The 21,012-nt window shown below is 42.6% G+C and overlaps 1 protein-coding gene across 1 annotated transcript in view; it reads left to right on the top strand.

The window, feature by feature from the left end:
- The window catches only part of CHN1 (chimerin 1), a 106,840-nt gene that overhangs the window by 60,826 nt on the left and 25,002 nt on the right, over window positions 1-21,012 (top strand). The window contains exon 8 of the mRNA XM_086465161.1: window positions 14,854-14,931. Coding sequence (XP_086321287.1) covers window positions 14,854-14,931 — 78 coding nt within the window. The remainder of the gene's footprint in view (window positions 1-14,853; window positions 14,932-21,012) is intronic.

The following is a 21,012-nucleotide window of genomic DNA, read 5'->3' as shown; positions in this document are numbered from 1 at the left end:
AGCATAATCTTTGCTAATTTAATCTCCAGGTCACAAAGTATCTAGTTTTTCTCTTGTCAGTATCTCATTCTTATAAAGGATAAATTAGCAAGCCAGACTTGTTTTTTAAGGGTCTCTAACTGGCCCTGTAGCCTGGCGCCAGTGCTAAACATGGTCCATAACTCTACTGTTTTTCCCAGGCAAAATTCTTTCTTCTTCTCTCCTTGCCAGCTCTGGTCAGTGCTCAGCTGTGCTCTGTTAGCCTTGCAGGACCTCACCTGCCTGCCTCTATGTGCATGCCTGTGCCTCCAAAGTACATTAAATTAATGCTTACGCAATAATGTGAAATGAAAGTCGTGTGCTTGTGTTGGTAGCTTGATTGCATATTCCTGGTCTAGTGTTACAAGGTTCAAAACAAATAAGGCTCCACAAACTTCGGACAGTGAGGAGTGGCTTAGGTCTGGTTGCATTTCAAATGCACAGCATGCCTCCTGTTGGGACACTACTCCTGTAGAGAGAGCTCCCCCATTTTGTAGATAAGCACAGTTGAGGATCAGGATCCTGCTTCAGCCACTTGTCATGGGTACAAGTCACTTGACTGCTCACTGAGATAACTTTTCACGTTTCTTTCTGCTTTTTCACTTAAGTGTGGCTCTTTTATGATCTGGCATGCGAGATGTGTACACAAAGATACAGTCTTCACAAAGTCCAGTGTCTAATTATACTGAGACAGGCAGCTGCCATGTGAAATAGGGAGGTCTGGTCTCTCAGGCTCACAGACCAGACCCTCAGCAGAAGTGTGGGGAGTAATTACCTTCAGTGTATGCCCTGTACCTGATCAAGCCTTTGTAAAATGAATGGTGTACATAACTGTTAAAAAAGCTGTAAAGCAATACAGTTGCTGTGCAATTAAATCTGAAGAATACTGGTTGTGTTGTTACTGAGCAGTGAATAAGCTATTATTCTTTTCCTGTGTTTCTCAGTGTTGTGTGGTAGGTCAGTGTGAAGCCCTCATCAGCAGTTCTTTCCAGGATTTCTAATGCTTGGTGGTTTGGATCTGATTAGATTTTTAATGCCCTTCAAAAAGTACCATATAGCCTTAGCTTCTCTTATATGTACTGGCAGAAGTTTTCTTCCTTTTTAACTGGGACTAGCACAAGATGGATTGCAGAGAGGGAGGAAGGAATCTCCCTTAGCTCTTGAAGAGCCAAAGAGGATAGCTTTCTTTGTGTGCTTTTCAGGGAGAGACAGACTTTTTTCCCATCCTGGTGGACCTTAGTAGATGGGACACACAAATACAGAGGTCCAGCTCAACTCCTGATGAGCAGTGGAGAGCTGTTACGGCTTCAGTCCTAACACGCTGTAGGAGTCTGCTGCTTACATTCCCTATGGGGCTTATACTTGAGGTTCCAAAAAGGCTGCCTAGATGTGTAGTAGGAAAGGCTCATAACCATATCTAAGGAAATTATAATTTTTTAAAGTTTTTTACATTTTTTTTTAAAAAAGCTGTGGCTTCCTTTGACTGCTTTCTCACAACTGAATAATCCATGCAGTGGCCACAGAAAGCAGAAGGTGGGTCTCTTTCAGAGCAGTCTCTAAAGCAGGCGTGTGGTTGTCATTTATTGCTTATGCATGAGCTTCCTGGATGGTGAGGGACTGTGGTGGGTTGCTAGCTGGCAGCTCCCTCGTTTGTTCTCTTTCCTTAGCTGTGTGAGTTTTGGGTCTTTTTCTTTTAACTCCTCCTCCCATCTGGCATCTCCTAATTATTTTCTATTACTAATCACTTCTACAGGAAACAGACTGGACAGTTGAATTAAGAGCCCTATAAAAGGATAATTTTGTTATTTACAAGTTTCTTACCTCACTTAGGCTTTATAATGTGACACTGTATAGCTGGTGATAATCACCTTGGGCTACGATTGTGTCTAATCTCATAAACTAGGCAGGGTCAGGTCTGGCCACCAGTTGAATATGAGAGTCCCAAGGAAAAGCCAGGTCTGCAGGAAGTGGGGTTGGTAGCACCTTTGGCTGTGAATTAGTATCTGCCATGTCTTGTGTTTTATACCCTCTGCAACTCTGTGTAGCCTGCGTGAATCTGACTGGGATTTTCTCCACTGACCTGTATCATTATTCAGATAACCTCCCTCTTCTCCTTGCTGTTTGGGGGGGTGGTGCGATGGGTGTTTTTTATTTAAATGGAAGGGGGGAATCTTCTTACATTGGTCACTGTTTACAGGCTCACAAGTACAAATACATGTCATTTGGCTTCTGTACAAAGATGAAAAGGACGTGGAGCTGTGGCGGTCTGGTGTGTCGCCCTCCGTTTGGTTAGAGAATCCCCTGACAGGCAGGCACATCTGCTCCACTAATAATTGCCCATTCATAAGTGGCTACCAAACTCTTAAGACCCATGAAAAGTGAAATGCTTGTTTTAGAAGTGGTAGTAGGAAGAGAAGTAATTAGAGGTGCCTAAATGAAGTATTAGACTATGAAAGAAAAAAAGAACGACCGTTTATCCTGTGGTTAATGCTGCAGAAGCTGATCTTCTAGCCCTTGTTTCTTTTCTTTTAATCTTTCACAAGAAAAAAAGATGTTTTCAGATAAAACTTCTCATGCTTAGTTCTAGTCTCTAGCTGAATGTTTTTCTGAATTTGAACAAAGTAAGGAGAGCAGTTTTGTTACTAAGCTCAATAAACTGCTTGCTCTTATTACTTCAAACCTGTCACACTCATCATCATTGAAGACAGCAACTCTTGACAGTTTTGCAAAGTCTTCCTTTGATCATTAACTTTTAGAACATTAAACTTTTCTATATTTAACCTTTTCTCTGCATGGCATCAGCAGTTAGAAACAGTGTTGCTTCTGGCATTCACTGTTCCTACAGTCCTAATGTTTAAGCAAGGTAAGAATTGTCATGCTGAAAAATCTGATTCTCGCTTGATGAACAGTTGTTGCTCTAATCCTTGTCATCTTAGTACTGATATTCCTCACATCCATATAACTTCCAAGATAACTACAGGGTGATGTGTTTCTAATAATGAAGTTCATATTATAATGCATTTAGGCTGTATTGCTTTTTAGTGGGGATTATGATTACATTTGGTTAGAGCTAAAGCCGTTTGAAATGGTTTGCCTAAGGAACATTAGAGCTACTATCACAAAGTATAATGTTCTCTGTTAAAACGTAGTCATTTAGTAATTTTTTTTTAAGATTTCCAATTTGTGAATTAGTAGCACTTAGAGGAAAGCAGCTTTTCCCCTTCCTGAGAGAAGCGTGGAGGAATACTGTGAAAATATAAAAGGCTGTATTCCAAATTTCCATTTTGCTTGTAATGGTGAAATATTTTTAAAGCTCTGTGCTTCATATCATGTATTAAATAGTTTATTGGTTGAAGATTTCTGGTGATTTTACGTTGCTAGAAAAGTCTTGAAGTATTTCCCAAAGTTAATGTGATAGTGAGTTACATTTGCATTCAGGCATTTCTGTGAATTGGTTGATGATTAGAGTAATGATGTGCTTAATACAAATGCACAAAAATTGCAAAAATTATCCTATGTTGTTATCTTTCACAGAATTTCAAGTGCTTAGTTTCTTAAGTGACAGCTTCTCATTTACTCCAAATCCTTGCTAGCATTTGTCGCAGCGCTGCAGCCTGGTGCCTGGAATCTGCCAATCACCTTTGTCACACACTGGAGTTCGCAAGGCAGACTCGCTGCTCAGCAAGTTCATAATGATGAGAGCTTACTGGAAAAAAAATTTTATGGGCCTTATGGGTTAATTCTCTTGGGCTATTTTTATTGTTGAAAATTCAAACACCCTCAGTGTTGGAATTCTTATGAGCAGTGTCACTCGCTTAAAGTGCTAGTTGATGGTGGCAGTACAAATAAAAAATTGCCCTGTAAAATGAGATTAAAAACATGACTAAGAAAGAAGAAAGCAGTTGTGCAGGATAAACATTTTGGTCATTGCCAATAATTTTGATCATTGCTAATGAATTTAAGAAATTGAACTATACTCCAAACTTAGGCTTTAACTTTGATGTGCCCTATACTCAAAATAAGAGCTTCTGTCCAAATATCATATGCCTCTGAAATCCCAAACGTCAGATATTTGACTTACTGATTGGGACCTAGACTAGTGTATTTCAACTGAAAATAGACATCAACTAAACATCATATTGCAAGAAACAACACACTTGCTGGGGAAAAAAAAAAAAAAATCCCCCAAGTCCCTCCTGCATAACAGAAGTTGTATAACTTGTCCATATGCCAATGCCTGCTTCTTCCGCAAAAGGTAAATAATCTGCGTAGCCCAAATTTGTGATGGGGAGTTGCATTGCCAGCCCCATTTTGAATCACTCAAAACGACTCCGTTTTCAAATCAAGACATTATTTAAATTTGTTTCAAAGATGCTGTGTTTGACCATTTGAGACAATGGTTTCTTGAGTGCCTGTCTCAGGTAAGAATTTTTAACAGTTATAGCTTCCTCTAGGGAAATAGGGTGCTTCCTGCCCTTACAGGAAAATTTTCGTGACAGAGACATTTTAAAATGTTAGTTAGGAAACAGAGAATAAATGGAAAGATGGACTGTATGTGGAAAAGGAGAAATGAGAAAATGGGAACACTGGTCAACAGAATGTAAAATGAGCCTTTTCTGAGAATGTGATAAGGGATTAGAAGATTTTAAGGGTGGCAATAAACTGATAATTTTGTAATAACTGATCATTTGACTTTGGGAGCAGAGTATAATTCCACTGCCGGTTACACTCTGGTTTCATTCATTGCAGGTTTCAAATCAGTCTTGATTTAAATAGAGATTTATGCAAGGATAGTGGGAGCCTACATGAGAGACTCATTTGAAGGTTGATCAGCCTACCTCATTTTCTGAGTCTGCCTCATTGCATTGTGTAAAATGAATGTAGACCTTGACCCACAGCACTCGTGCAGCTATGCCCCTGAACACATGTGCAGCTAGAAAACTGGTAATCAGGGTTTGCAAGGAGTGCTGATGGACACCGGTTACCCATTTTGTAATTTTTCTGCAGTGAGGTGGTCCATAAGCTGTTTTGCAAGAATGTTGCGCGTCCATGTCACAATTCTAGTGTTCCTTCAGGTTAAAAATTCTTTTCACCTTGATTTGTGGTGTTGAATCAAGTGATAATTAAGGAAGGATTAGGATACTTAGCACTCTTAGTCTTATTTATGCAAAATAGGTATGATTATGGACTGAAAGAATGTTGAAGAAAGAAACTGACACGACACATGTATCATAGCAACATAGCTTATTCAGGAAGAAGTGGATGGATTCAAAATAGAGGATATGCCAAAGGAGCAGGTGTAGTCTGAAATACAAAGAGTGTTTAGAAATTGATAAGCTGCAGTTTTCAATTATAACATACATTAAATTATTCTAAATTGAATTACTGTGTAGAACAAAAAAATGCTAATATTAGATGCATTAGACTTCCAGACAAGACTAATGTGAAATGAGTATTATACATCAGGTAAGAAAATATTAATGAGACATAAAGAGAAATTTCCATACCGCTTGCCCATGTTATACCAGTAGCCAAAGCTCCTATTCCATGAGGAATAAATGAAAAAAACCAAACCTAATAAATATAATAATAGAAGGACTTTGTGGATTACATGACTGTCATTATCCCTAAGTATATACATTTTTGGTTACAAAAAGATATAGAGGTTCATTGTAAAAACTGCTTTTATCAAAATGGTTCTTAAAAGGATATCATAAAGGAGGTGTTGTAAATTATTTATTTCATAAAGTTTGGCCACCATCAACATTTCCTTGGAGGAGTCAGGTAAGATTCCTCATCAAAGGGTATCGTTAAGCTTTTTGATGTACTGCCTTTTTTTTTTTAATTTTTTTATTTGAGGAAATCCTTAGAACGGTGTGGGTCAGATGAGGAATAAAATATCACCAGTCCTTTGTGGTTTCAGAAGATTAATCTAGCAGCCTGTTTTCTCTTATGATACTGAAATGTATTATATTAGTAACAAAGAGCATTTGCCAAAAAAGTAGCATTTGTACAGCTGCCAATTTGCATTACATCCAGAGAAGGGCAGCAAAGCTGGGGAAGGGTCTGGAGAACAGGTCTCATGAGGAGTGGCTGAGGGAAGTGGGTTTGTTTAGCCTGGAGAAGAGGAGGCTGAGGGGAAACCTTAGCGCTCTCTACAACTACCTGAAAGGAGGTTGTTGTGAGGTGGAGGTCAATCTCTTCTCCCAAGTAACTAGTGATAGGATGAGAGGAACTGGCCTTAAAATGCGCCAGGGGAGGTTTAGATTGGACATTAGGAAAAAATTCTGTAATGAAAGAGCGGTCAAACATTGGAACAGGCTGCCCAGGGAAGTGGTGGAGTCACCATCTCTGGAGGTGTTCAAAAAACGTGTAGATGTGGCACTTCGGGACATAGTTTAGTGGGCGTGGTGATGTTAGGTCAATGGTTGGACTTGATGATAGATGTCTATTCCAACCTAATGATTCTGTGATTCTATAGAGCACACTGTCTTGTGGCATTTATAAATTACTTTTAAGGGCTCTTTGGAATACAGCCTGCCTTGACGTGTCACAAGTCAGGAGGCTTTTGCTGGAGTGACCCCTCACTGTAATGAACATCAGTTGTGCCTTGGTCACAGCTCCCTGCAGGCCAGCAAGGAGACACACCGCAGACAGAGGGAAAGGAAGAAGTGTGATGCTGTTGGCTGAAATAGAAAATGCTGGCTAAATGGGAGTGAGGTGGAGAAGCTGCTGAGGAGCAGTCTCTGCATGTTGCTGGCCAGTATGAAGGTCGCTCCCTTAGGCAGAGCTCTTTGCTCCATCAGCTCCTGTTCCTGTAGGTCTCATAGCTGCATGACAGACCTCTTCTAGCCCCAATTTAGCAATGCATAACGGTGTAATAGTTAACTTAAACTATGTGAGTAGTCCTTCCACTCTCTCTGCTTGTGGCTTTCCCTGGGAGAGGAGTACCTGGTGCAGGCAACTGCCTTAACTCCGTTCAGCCTACCACCTCCATGGCCCAGGCTCCTGGCAGAAGGAGAGGAAGATAGGATGGACCAAACCCAAAGCTATGAAGGATGGAAGGGCCAAAAGCAAAGCTGTAAAGAACAGACTTCGTCTGAAGGATTTACAGGAGCCAAATTCTGATGTTTCATGATGCTTCTCTCCTTGCTTATGAACTGTCTTGCGTGCTTTGCCTAGGGAGCAGTGATGCTGCCAGCCCTCTGAGGCAGGGAGGTAGTATCTTCTGTGCTCTACCAGCTCCTGGTCCCCTTCTGTATTTACCAAATTTGGCTGGGGCTGGTCCCCTTTTAATGGAGCTTGCTTCCCTGAGGAAAGAACAGTGTTGTGGTGATGAGCTGCTGCAAAGCAAGGAGAGAATTGCTGAGGCTTATACCTAAGCATGAACTCATGGTCATGGGGAACTGATTTCCTCAATGCAGTCAGAGTTAGGAGTAAAAAGAGCTTATTTCTCAGCTTTCTGGGTAGCTTTTATCACGGTGTTTGATTGGCATATGCTGCCTCAGTGTCACACAGCTTGGTAGCGGCTCTGCTTTTGTCAAGCAGTTGTATCTTGACCCTTGCGAGCAGGCTGGTAATCTCTGTCTTTAACGGAAGGACTGGAGCAGAGGTAGCCAGGACCATGGGGATGTCCTGTGTTGGGGACAGTAGCAAAGAGCCCTGTGGCTTCAGCTGGCTTAGGACCGAACCAGACAAGGCAGGAGCCCTGGGAGGGGGGCAGGACTGCACTGTCTTGCCCAGAACATGAGGAACTGTATTATTATTTATACAGCATAAATGAAGATGTAGCGATTCCATGTAAAACCCAGCTTAGCACCATTATTGATTACAACATCCACGTCCCTGCGGGTATGCATTCTCATGTGCCCACATATGCCCCTGTAGTGGTGTTTGTACCTGTGGAGTGTGAAGGAAATCCCCAGAATTACCTCCCCTCCTTTAGTGGACAGAGCAGACCCGTTGCTGACCTTGCTGAAAGCCAAGTCGCTTGATGTTAGCAAATTCCTCCAGAACCAGAACAAAAGCAGAACTTCTTACTGCAGGTACTGTGAGATTTTTATTTTATTTTGCCGTGGCTAGGTCCATGGTTTCATACCAAAACAGCCCACTTCCCTCAGGAAAGGAATGTGTTGTTTGCCACTGAAAAGTGCCCTGCCTTTGTGCCACTATCCTGAACAGCAAATGTTAATTATTCTTGTCTTGTCAATTATTGAAAGAGAGGAATAGTCACAGTGGATGCTTTTTGCCAGTGTGCAGTTTCGAATTGTCATTTCCAAAGGCCCATGTTGGTAACTGCCAGGAGCAAATCTACAAGCCGTCACGCCGCTACAAACAAAATAAGCTGGCTGACCTAGATCTGAATCAGCTGCAGTGACCAGTAGGTTATAGGACTAAAGCTACAGAAAACCATCTTTTCTGTTGGCTTCCCCTAAGATCCCTCTGCTTTTATAAGAGTATGCTCCCTTGTTGTGGAAACATGACTACTTCAAGGTATTTCTGGTAAGCACATCAGTGCAAACATAAAATCTTCCCAAATAATGCTAGTACAGTCTAATTGTATTGCACTATACAGTACCAAATGAACTCACTTTTTGTGCAGTAATTTTGAGGAGCAATATTGGGCAACATTTTTTCCATAATTTAAACTTTGGTTTAGATTTCTTTTTTTAAATCTAACATTCATACTTTAAACCAAGCCGACACTTTGGCTGAATTTGTTTAATTAAGGTTTTAATTAAAACATTTTTTTTAAAAAAAACCCCTTCTTTTTAAATTCTAGGTATAAAAATGTCCATTACCTGCTGTGGAAATCACATACACTTTTAGCAGAAACAATTCAAAAATATAAATAGCATTTCTTTAGATTTTGCAATAAGTATTTCACTGCTGATGGGGGATGGGGGAAGGTCTGATTTAATTAGAAGTCAGTCCATTTGGAAAATTTTGTTTTAAAAGCCAGAACTTTTCTCAGCAGTAAGTTCTCATGATTAAACCATGTCTTAAACCCCAACTCCCGTGTGGGTAACTGTGGAATCAAAGCAGGGTTGTGTGTTGCCTGAGGATCCCAGTATACTTTGAGCATTCTGGGAGCCTGATGCTGTCCATGTGCCAGGTAAATGTGGCTCTGTTGGAATGGCAGCAAGAGAAGTCTTGCCCTCATGGCTGAGGCTACGTGTGATGGTCCTTCCCATCCAGCTTCTGAGATGTCAGCTTTCAGGTTGAACTTTTCTTCTAGCTATCATTCCTACCCTCCACTCATACCTTGTAGTTGTGAGCAGAGGCTATGGCTGGCATTAGCATGTCTACAAGTGAAGAAAAATAAATGAAAACAGCTTATCACCGCTTTTAAATAAAAAGTAAAATTTTGGGCTCCCCTTCCCCCCTTGGAACAATTCTGTGAAAGATATGACTGGGAAAATTATATTTAGCATGGAACAAGCCTCCACCAAGAACAGCATTGAGGAAATTTGGCTCAGTTTCACAATCTGACTGATTAGCTTTTGAAAATCATGTACTGAGCCCATAAAATGCTCATAAAGTGTTCAGGCAAGGAAGGGTTTTCTGAGCATATACATTTGGCTAAGTTAGCTATACAGTGAAGCAGAAGATGGCAAAATATACAGTGGCTAACTGCATAGCAACCCAAATATGTTGTTTCTTGAGATATATACAATAGGGCATCATCTTTGATTTTTAAAAAAATGCATGCAATATAACTGCTGATTAATAATATTATTAAAATACATTCCTTAGAGGGAAGGGATCGTATTATATATATAAAATCTGAAACAATAAAGGCATATTTAGTCATAACAACGTGAAAACACCATATGAGAATGAAAAGCCTGCAGTGTACTGCACATGCATTTCTGAGACAAGAAAACACGATACTGTGTTGGAGAGAGGAGCCAGGTGGTCATGAAACTGAACACTCCATTGTACTGGAAGTGCACATGGGCTTCAGGAGGTCTGACCAAGCCTAATCTGGACATTTTAGGACTTGTGAGCTTAACCTGACTTGAATTTTTCTGTTTTTTTTTTTTTTTTTTTTTTTTTCTGGAGTAATTTTGGTTTATTACTCAACAAACGGGAATACATTGATTTGCCTTTTTAGAAAGATAATTTGTTCGATGTTGACTGAATTGTGTGACTGGATTAAACTCACATAATGTGTCTTTTGGAGAGTGACTAATTGGAATTTACTGCAAGCCAGGGATGACTTTAAAATCGGTTCTGTGGAGTCTTTGTAATAAGACTTAACTGATTGTGAGATTAGTACCAGAAAATACACATACATTATCCAGCTAACACTGAGAGCAAATAGTGCTCAAGAAAACAGCTGTTTCTCCCGCACCCTGAAGGACTACTCCAGGGGAAAGTAAGAAAAGCAGAGTCCCAGTAGGACCTAGACTGAACCACTGTTACAGCTGAGGCTTTGGAACAAATGAGAACATTTGAAATAGCAGATTACAATCTTTCTTTTCTTTTTTTTTTTCCTTTAGTCCAGATGTACAATGTAGAACCTCTGAACAGATTTCTTGGTTTAAAGGTTGTCATATTGTTGGGTTTGGGTTTTTAGTGCTTAAGTCACTAAAATGTACTGGTTGCTCTGGTTGCATGCCCTGTTCAGAGGCTCCTCAGCTATTACTTCCAGTTGTTCACCTCAATCCTGTGAAATCACATCCTTAAATTAAATTTAAAAGAGACAGCCCTGCAGTTGCCTTCCTTCTGGAGTCTGCACAGCATACTGCTGCCTACACGGGCAATGACTGCAAATGTCTGTCACAAACAATTAATAAAAATATAAAATCAAGACTTTGCTTAGAAAAGCGGGAGAATACTTTCCTCCCCAGATTTCTGCCTCTTTTTCATCCAGTATGTCGCAGATAATATCTAATAATTGTCCCTGTTAAGGTACAGTTCAGACAGAGCAAGTTATAAAGATAACTGTTGGAAAATTAAAGGGCTATGGAGAGGAGACTTTGCTGGGCGGTGGGAGTGCAGGAGCCACTGGTGGAGAGCAGGCATTGAATCAAGAGCCAGCCAAGGTGTAAGAAGAGCAGGACCTGCAGGCTTGCAGGCTGGGAATAGAGACAGCATAGAGCACCTGGAGCTGGAGAGCGTGTTGGGAGAGAGCAGCTTCATGCAGGATTTGAGTTGAACCTCCAGGTCCATGACTTCATTTGTTTGCTAACAGGGATAGTGACTCGTGTCCGCAATGACTAGGGCTACCTGAGGATGGTGGCTTGCTCTGTCTTACTTTATTATCTCACATACTAGTAAGCTAAAGATCTGGACCTGCCCAATGACCCAAAGTGTGGTCAGTAAGGTGTGTGCAACAGAAATTTTATTCTTCATTTTGGTTTTCAAAAGAAAGGAAGAGGGCTGTGTTAAGAAGAAGAGTAGCTTGCAATGCCGAATTCCCAAAGTCAGGCAGTGGCAGAAGAATGAGCGTATGCATCATAGCATTAAGTCATCTGAAAGCAGTGTATGAATTTTAATTACAACATTACTTTATATTGGGGAAATAAATGTAAGAAATAGATGACAAATATGTATTTTTTGTAATTTTTCAGTTGCTAGCTTTATGGCTTTAACTTTCAGTCTGGGTTTCTGGTGTGCACAACTATAGTGCATATAGCACGTGTGAAGGGCTGTAAGTGTAGGTGAGACCAGTATTCCTATATGTGTAAAGAGCAGAAAATGCTTTGCAGCAAACAATGGGAAGCTGATTTATGTAAAACCAATAAGCAGTCTGAGCTAGATTACTGTAACACAAAGTAATGTTAGAATTAAAATTCATAATCTTATAACTGCTTTCCAGATTATAACATATTTTCATAATTACAGCCATGAGATAAGACCTTTCCCTGTTGGGTAGTTTTGTTTACCTTTTTATTGGCATTCTTAAGATTTAATTTGGCAGGATCCAGAGATCAGTTTCTACTAACATGACTCTAAAGTGCCATTGAAAATAAATCAGTTCTTCAGAATTAGGAAGAAGGAAGCTGACAATTAAGGAATACATATGTCAAAAAACCAAATATGCGCTCTACCAACGATGGAAAGGAAAATTCAGAATGCTTTATCTCACTTCTTAAGTGGAATAATAACAAAACCTAATAAGGATTGATTCTGATAGTAAATGTGCTCTTGAAAATCGCTGGGTTATTTATTTCCAACAAATTCAGTTTTCAAAGAGTTTATTTCCTAATACAATGTTTTAATGGTTTAATTTTTCCCTTTAAAAAAAAAATGAGGAATTTTGATTTCCAAGGAAGCATGTAACAAAACTACATTTACAGAACTCCACAATTTCCTTCCTGAGCCTGTTGTCACTCAAAGCTGTTTGGAGAGGATGACTACTCTGGGGTGGGGGTAGGTCCACCTTGTTCCATGAGGACTTTTACCTGATGTAGTTCTTGGGAATGAAACCATGAAGTGTCTTCAGCTAGAAAGAAAGGAAGGAATGAGCTCGAAAGCCTGTCTGCTTCCTCCTCCCCTGAGTCCCTACTATTCTCACACTTCACATAGATGAGGTGGTCAGTTTTTGCCATCTCTTTCTCCTCACCTCATTTTTCTTGATTTCCTATTGCCATGGAGTGTTACACTTAGAAGGATGTGCAGAAAAATGTGAGGAGGCATTTATTCACCTGCAGCAGAAATGAGCAGTTAAAAGCAAGACAGGCAGGTTGAGGTAGCCGTTGGAAAAATATTCCTCGGTAGGATGGATCAACCAGCCTCCTGTTTGTATTGAAACTGGGAAATGAGCCAGATATTGCTAAAGCCCCTGTACGAGCCACTAATGCCTGACAGCTTCATCCTGTGTAATCTGTGGCCAGTGTTTTGACTATTAGCTATCAACTTGCATGGCACATTGGTGGTTGGTGAAGCACATATGTTGATCCTTAATCTCTGCAACATGACCCTGTGCTGGAACCCAGCAGATTTTTAAAACCTGTAGAAAAGGTACCGGTGGCTGTGCAAGGGAACAGAGGAGGGGCTCACGGTGAGCATTACTGTCAGCTATATTGGCAGGATTGAACTAAATGGCAACACTGTGATCCAGCTGCAACACACACTCCAATTCCACCCAGAAACCTGCGACAAACTGTGCTTGTCTTTGGTTGTTACTGAGTCATGAGAGATAAAAATACCTTTGCTGCAGAAGGGAGAGCGGTTGTGGTGCTGCAGCCTGTGGCAAGGGGAGGGCTGCGCTCTGGCTGGCTGCACAGGCAGGCTGTGCACATGGAAAGGTCCTCTTGCGCTGTAAATGCCGGGATGGTGGTCAGCCCCACGATGTAAATCACTGCCGTAGTAAGTCAGATCAAAGGTCCATTTTTGCAGTCTCTGACTAAAACCTGTTCACAAACTCTTGGAGAGCAGTAGAAGAAAAAGGGCAGGAGTCGAGTGGCCATCACGGTGTCCCCTCCCAGCTGTCAGCGTGCAGCTGACAAGAGGCCTCTCTGAGCTGGGCTGCCCTGGTGAGCAGCTCCGGGCAGATGTGCCATGGTTTGCCCTGGGCCTTTGTGAGCCCGTTGTACTTTGGCTCCTGTAGCAACAACTTCAAAGCTTCGGTGGTTGTGCGAAATAATGTTTCCTTTGGTTTGCGTGAGGGCTAGCGAGGACCAGATTGTCCTGTGCACGTTTCGTCCTCAGTTGCATCCATCCAAACTTCAGGTTTTGATGGGATTTGAGAGTGTGTGTCGCTCACCTTTTGTTATTGTTTGTACATCCCTAAAGAGAGGCACCCCAGCAATTCAGGGTTTAGGTCTTTGGTGGAAAGGGTGGTGTGATGAACTTTGGGTGGTATTTCTGTGGACATCCATACTGGAAGAGTCTGTTATGCGACGAGCCTCTTTTTATACCAAAAGGACTGAAAAATGTAATTTTAAGGGAAGAGTGATGAGCATCGACCGTCGCATTAACTGCTCCCAGCTTTACCTCCTGCTTCCCAACCCATGTCAGGCGGGGGCGGGTCGCGGAAAGCCGCTTTCTGCCGTGTCCCCCGGGACTGCCGTTCACTGTGCGCACCTGAGGGTGCCCTGGCTCCCCCCGCACCCCCAGAGGGCGAAGAGGTGCCATTTTGTAGCGGTGCGTGACTCGCCCCTCGCTGACGGCCCTCCCGCTGGGGCTCCTCCCGCCGCCGGCCGGGGAGGGGGCGCAGCGCTGCCCGCCTCACCGGGGCTCCATTGGCTGCGGCCGCCGGGGGGCCGCGGGCCGCCCCCGCCCGGCCCCCGCCCTGGGGGCGGTGCCGCGTCGCGCCGCGTCGCTCGGCGCGGTGCAACGTCGCCCCCCAAAACGGGCAGCGGGGCGGGAGGAGGGCGCCGAGGCGTGCCCGCACCCCAGTGCCGGGCGCTGATGGAGGGAGAGGCCGCGGGCTGCGCCCCCCCGCCCCGGGCTGCGCCCCCCCGCCGAGGGCTGCCGCGCGTCCCCGGCCTGGCGGCCGCCCACCGGCAGGCCTGAGCCCCCAGCGACCGGGGAGCCGCCTCGCCGAGTTAGCCCCGCGGTGAACAAGTGCCCCGCCATGGCCGCGCCGCACTTCCCGGCAGTTTAGGTTCCCGAAATGGTCCCTTTGGGTTTGTCAGCTCGAGTCTGACACAGGCAGGGCGCAGACAGGTCGGTCCGGGGCCGTCCCCCGCTCCCGTCGGCTCCAGCATGCCGTCCAGAGAGTCCTGGCCAGGGCACAGAGCGAACAGGTCCGCGGTGCGCAGCTCGAAGCAGGAGAGCCGTCAGCAAGATTTACTGATAGCAGCCTTGGGGATGAAACTGGGTGCTCGCAAGTCGTCTGTGACAATCTGGCAACCTCTTAAACTCTTTGCTTATTCACAGTTGACATCACTTGTCAGAAGAGCAACTCTGAAAGAAAATGAGCATATTCCGAAATACGAGAAGATTCATAACTTCAAGGTAAGAAATGACGCTGCTTATGTCTTTTTAAGGCACAGGGGGTACAGTTTTTACTTTCAAACGGGTCTGGTATTGCGAGGAAATAATGTATATGCAGACTGTGACTTCTGGGAACTTAAATGCTTCAGTTGCGTCTCATTGCCGGTTAAATCAATTAGACATCTTTAGAATATAACAGCAGAAGAACGAGGATTTTGTTGCTCGTTCCTTGTGTGCACGTATTTGTTTCAGTAACTTTTGCTGTATCTAGGTTATCTCTTTTACTTAGAATTGGTTTATACGATGAGAGATGCTAAAGGTGAGAAAAACTGGCAAAAGTTTCAATTCAGATGAATATAGTTCAGTTTTACATATGATGATAAGATGCCAGACATTTTTTTGGATCTGTGGTTAGAGGATTAAACTGATCTTACCTCGGTTTGTCGCTGGCAAATAGCTTTGGAGGTAAGAAGCATGTTCTACTGCATCTGGATGGAGCAGATGGTCTGCATTTCCCTTAGTTTCTGGCTTTTCTCCTGTGTTAATGAATTGAGTATGTTGAAAGCAGCATGGCTTATACCATGGAGCTGCTGGCATTAGCAACTACCTTGTGTTTTAATAACATTTACTTAGTCTTCTGTGTAGCTTCTAATTATTGTTTTAATTATTTTAAGTAAATGATGCTCTTTGGTAAGAGAGACTCATGTCGATACAACATACGCATGTTTTGTGTCTGTATCTGTAATAAGGATCCAGTAAGGATTTAGTAATTTAACCTTTTCGCAGTCAAATGCATTGCATAATAGGCAGTCTTTATTTGTAAGATCGAGTGAATTGATGTTATACTGAACTCCTGTAGATGATGGTACAAACTTCATACGTAGTACCTGAAGCCCAGATTTTATCTTTAATGTGTGGGGGTTTTCCCCCCATGTAGCTTTTGATTTTATTTATTTTAGGAGAAGGGGAAATCATTAATTTAATACAGGCATCTGGTGATACAGCATCTGTTAATTGTCTGGTTTCAGTTTTGAGTTCCATCACATGCATGTGCATGTGTGAATGTGCACATATGTGTATTTACCTATTGCCCATCTGATTTTATTTAAACCACCTTCTGGCTTTTGAGTTCAGATAATCACTAAAATTGGAAACTTTTTATGATTAGGATGTTTTGTTTGACTTAAGTTCTTCAATAAAGCACGAATTTGAAAACCATGTACAAAATGTTGTATAAAAAAGTGTTTAATATGAACGCTTGGCATAAAATAATCCTGCTGGCTGTCAGTTAAATGCAGAGCATTTTTTCACAGGCTCCTGAGGTGTCCTAGAGATCTGAAGTCTTGCAACTTTCATTTGTTCCATACAGTTTGAAGACAATTCTTGCAGATGCCTGTGGATCGCGATTTTCCATGTACTACAGTGTATGTTGGATAATACGTATTTAGTTTTGTGCACATCTGTATTTCTTGGTTGCTTTCCTTTAACAGCCTGAAACACATCTGTTTTGAAAATAATCCGATAACCTGATTTTCATTCGTTTGGGTTTGCTTATTTGTTTTTCTTCCAGAAACTGTTTCTGGAAAGTTTGGAAGCTGTGGGTTTTCCAGTCTTTTTTCAAAAACAAACTGTATGTCTGATCCAAGGTCATAGCTATAGCACAGACTTTCCATGCAGCTTCTTTTCTTTGTAATAGTTGCACTGTAGTTCCTTTATACGTACAGTTGCCAGAAAAATACACCTCTTTTCTCAAGGCAGTGAAATCGAGTCACCTTACACAGATAATTTTTGCTATAAAAAAAGCAGATGGGAACAAAGCTGTTACCCCTTCAAGGGTGTGCATCAACCAGCCTACCCACTGAAGGGATCCTGCTGGCATTCACCAGCTCTAAATGTGGCCACTAGCCCATTTTTAAAAAAACAACCATAAGCCTTTCATAATTATTGCGTTATGGATCTGAAATGAATGGCCATCGTTAGCTCATGTGCTTCTCTCATTTACCGTTCTTTGCATCTGTCAAATTTTTCTTCTCGCATGTATAGACGTCATCGTTTAAAACACCTGCAGAAGTCTCCCAGGTTGCCTGCCTAGCAGCAAATGTGCTGCCCATGTGGGAAGGAAGGAATGTCAGGCCCAGAATCTTGAACCTAGACTTCTGGAACAAAACAAGAAAAAGCAACCCAGAAATTAATTAAGTTTATATAGTTCAGCTAACAAAGAGTGACTGCTGTCCCCAGAGGCTACACCAGCAAAAGGGAGGATGCACACTGCTTTGTACCTCTGTGTCTAATCTTCTCTTCATGGTACAGGCGCGAGGCAGCAGGGAGGGACCCTTTGCCCTTTCCCAGGTGCTTCTTTGGGCAGTCACATCACTAGTCGCAGAAATTAAGGGGTCTCGGAAACCCTTTTATACTGGCAATGCTGTAGCATCCCAGCAGAGGGAGGAAAAGTGGAGAATCGTTAATGCACGACAGCTAGCACTGTTGTCTTGGAGAAGGGAAGAAGGCAGCAGCAGCTGCTCTGGAGGCGGGCCGGGGTTAGCAGATGCCCAAGAGGCTTGGCCACAGGTTAGGAAGCCCCAGTTCTCCCTCTGTCCCTGTGGGGTGGGCAGGTGGGGTTTGAACCCTCAGGCTCTGTTGCCTCCATCAAAGCTCAGGAAGGGGAACACTGTGGCAATGGAGCAATGTAGTGATGGTCCTCACAGGAGCACAGATGCCTAGGGAAGGAGTGAGTGTGAAAGCTGCTTTTAACTCTTAGATTGTTAAGAGGTCTCCTAAATAAATCCATTAATCTATATTTTGTTCCAAGGGCTGTTCGAAAGAAGAATGTAAAGACAGTTCTGCTAGGAGTGCTGACATGGCTGGGCTTTTGAATGGTTTTAATCTTACTTAAACCTGCTGGACTGTGAGTTGTGTCCTGCCTGAAGTGAGCAGGCTGGCTAGGTGGAGTGACGGGGAGCTCTGCGGGCAGAACTGGCCAGTAATGATCTCCTCCAGCTCCATAACGTTCTCCTGACTGGGGAGGTCTGGTCTCTCATGAGGACGTCTCAGATGCAAATACAAATTAAATTAATCTCCATAGGTAAAGAAAGGGACAATGATTTATAAATGTCAAATCTGACAGAGTTTTTAATGCCTAGTCCTCAGGATGAGAGCTAGGTATTAAAAATATTTTATTTCTTAAAGCGTATTTGGGCTTTTTCTAATTTATAAAAAATTTTCAATTAATATTTCTGTGTTCTCCTCTATAAATCTAATATAAAAGTTTCATTTTCTATTAATTCAAATATATCGGCTAGAAGAGAGCTACATTGTTTGACACAGCTTTTTATTTAGCTGTAGTTGAATAATGGGATTTGAAGGTGAGCTAGGACTATGAGTGTGACTTGATTGGGTCTGTCTGTTTCCATATTTGATTTCTTTTGCTTTCCCTCCGTATACTCTGCTTTTCTGAAATCCAGCACACCAAGTGAGATCACTTATAAAATGAATCATCAGACCAAATCAGGACAGTCACTTCACCATCCTCAAAATTTCAGCCCCCCCTTCTTTCACAGAAAGGCTTTTCCTCTCTTTCAGTTTCTTACCCATTATGGGGAAGAAATCTCCCCATGCTCTCTGGTGCACATGTATCTGTATGGACGTGTGTGTGTGGTGGATATCAAGTTCATTCTTCCACCCAATGTAGATGAACAATAGGGTCTTCTATTTGAAAGCTCTGAGAGGTCGGTGGGGTTCTCTTTGGAGTGCTGACAAGGAACATAGCTGAAGCCAGTGCTGTTGTTTTCTTACAAGGAGAAGCTCTATCGTGGGGGAAAGTTCTGTAACATTTCATAGAAGCGGATAGAGCAGATTTATACCTAGTGTTCCCATAAATTTATTTTATAGCAATAAGAACACTTTTTTTCTGTCCCTTATAAATCTCATATTTGCTTACCTTGTCCCCAAAACGCAGCACCCGTGCTAGCTTGTAAATTAAAATACAATTTCTTACCTACCTGGTATCTGATCCATTCAGTAATTTCAAGAGGAGGAAGCAGCTGGGCACCTCCTGGGCAGGCAGGTGAAGGAGGAGCTTCAGGCAACAGCAGGAACCTCAGATTTGAAGGGCAAAGGGACCTGTGCCAAGGTGCCATGTGGATTGAAACTTTCTAGGTTGGTTATTGAGAGGAGGACCGGGGGAAGCTCTGCGTTGGGATGTATGAGGAGGGCTTTAGGGGGAAACAGGGTTGGGTTTAAGGTTACCCCTTCTCTTCTCTCTCTGATGAGGCAGTTTTTGTTAGGATGCTAAACACACAGGATTCCCCTTGCTCAGTCCTCTGGACTTTCCCTCTTTGCATCTCTTCATCTCAATCTTCACCCCACATCCCATAATTTTTTGCTGTTAAAAGAAAACATGACATGGAAGTTCTGTACCTCCTCCCCACCTGGTGCTGTGCTTTGAACTTGGGCATTGACCTCGCTCCTGTGCCTGCTGTTTGTGTGGGGTTGGAGAAGACAGTAAAACTATGCTTGAAAAATGTTAATGGCAAAGAAGGCAGTCATGGGAGAGGAGCGTTAGCTGGGAGTTATGGGCGAGAGGAAAGGGAAAGTTTGAGATTAACAGCAAGAAATCTCCTGGGTAGTGAAACTTGTTAGTCTATGCAATAACCTCCCCTTCACTTGGCAAATTTAAAATAAGCCTGGACAAAACACCTTATAGGTCTTTACTCCCCTCCAGCTTGTGTGACTCATGGGCCCTGGGGAATTATTAGCTCCCTTGGCTGGTTATAGGTATTCCTTCAGACACCTCTAACTCCTGATGACTTGAGCTGGCAGAGCGCTCTGCAGGTGTTTTGTAACTGCCAATAGTCCAAGGCGTAAAACCACTCTTCTGCCTAGATTAGTGCTGTGGTGCTTCACTGAAGCAAGAAGGTGTCTGTGCCTGTCAGCGCTGGACTGAAATCTATGTTTCCATGCATCATTTTCCCTAGGATATTGTCTCATTTCTCTCTTGCTCTTCACAAAATAGATACATCTCTAGAAGACTTTTTTTGCTATCTTTCTGTGCGGTATTTGGTACTGTCGTGCTGTTTCTTAGTCACTATCTTACTAATGTCTGAGACAGCACAGTCAATTAATTGTAATAAATAACAGTTGCAAGGCTGCTTTGTGAATCGGTGAACATTCAGAACATAATTTCTTTTCAAGGCAACACTTCTTCCAGAGAGCAGAGATGTTTTTACAACATTGCTTAAGCCAAGTCAGCAGAGATGCTGATAAGTCTTGCCTGTTGAGATTCCTCATCTCCCTCCTTGACTGAAGGGACGTCCTGGCTTTTTCTGTGAGGGTGACCCATATGAAAGGTTGAACGGGGGAGCTCCAGAGCAGGGACAATGTTCTTTTCCAGAAATAACTGCGAGTAGAATATAGCCTTAAATGTGCACAAAAAATGAAGGCTCAGGTGAGGACCAGTCTCTACTGGAAAAGCTTTGCCAGTACAGGCACTCTCAAGCATCGCTGTAATGGAGAGACTGCTGATTTTAACAAGAGTATCTCTGCAGGTGAAATTTGTACCGATTCTTTGAAACAAATACACTAACCTGTCCCTGGCCCAGATTTTGCCAGTGTAATTGCATGTGTGCTAGGTGCTTTGCTAGTGTAAAAAGTCACAGCAAATTGCTTCCATGCCAAATCTTAGTATTCTAACAAAAGCTGCTTAGCAAAGCTGTGCCTAAACAGTGGGAAAGGGGAGGATGGAAAGTGCAGAAGAAATGCTGCAAAAAGATCAGAAGCTATAACAAACTCTTACTATATTAAGCAGAGCTGTTTCTCTGTGACTTCTAACATGAACTCGTTTCTATTTCTGATCTTCTGAAAACTGGGGCAGATGCCGATTTGGGGTAAATGGTCTGGCTCTGCTGAAAAGAGGATGCTGATTTTATTTTTTTTTTTTTTTATTAGGTACAGGCCTGGCAGTGAACATATTTTCGAAACATCTTTAAGTGAGTCACTGCACCTAAATGAATATTCAGAAAGAGAGCTGGGTGCCTCTAGCACAGTCCCCAGGGAGAGTCTCTGCGTGTTCTCGCAGATACGAAAACCTCAGGAAATTTGATGTTT

Source organism: Leptosomus discolor, chromosome 5 (genome assembly GCF_034619465.1).
Source record: "Leptosomus discolor isolate bLepDis1 chromosome 5, bLepDis1.hap2, whole genome shotgun sequence".
In the NCBI taxonomy this organism is placed as follows: domain Eukaryota; kingdom Metazoa; phylum Chordata; class Aves; order Leptosomiformes; family Leptosomidae; genus Leptosomus; species Leptosomus discolor.
The sequence above is the reverse complement of the archived record's forward strand: the minus strand, read 5'-3'. Positions and strand labels throughout refer to the sequence as shown.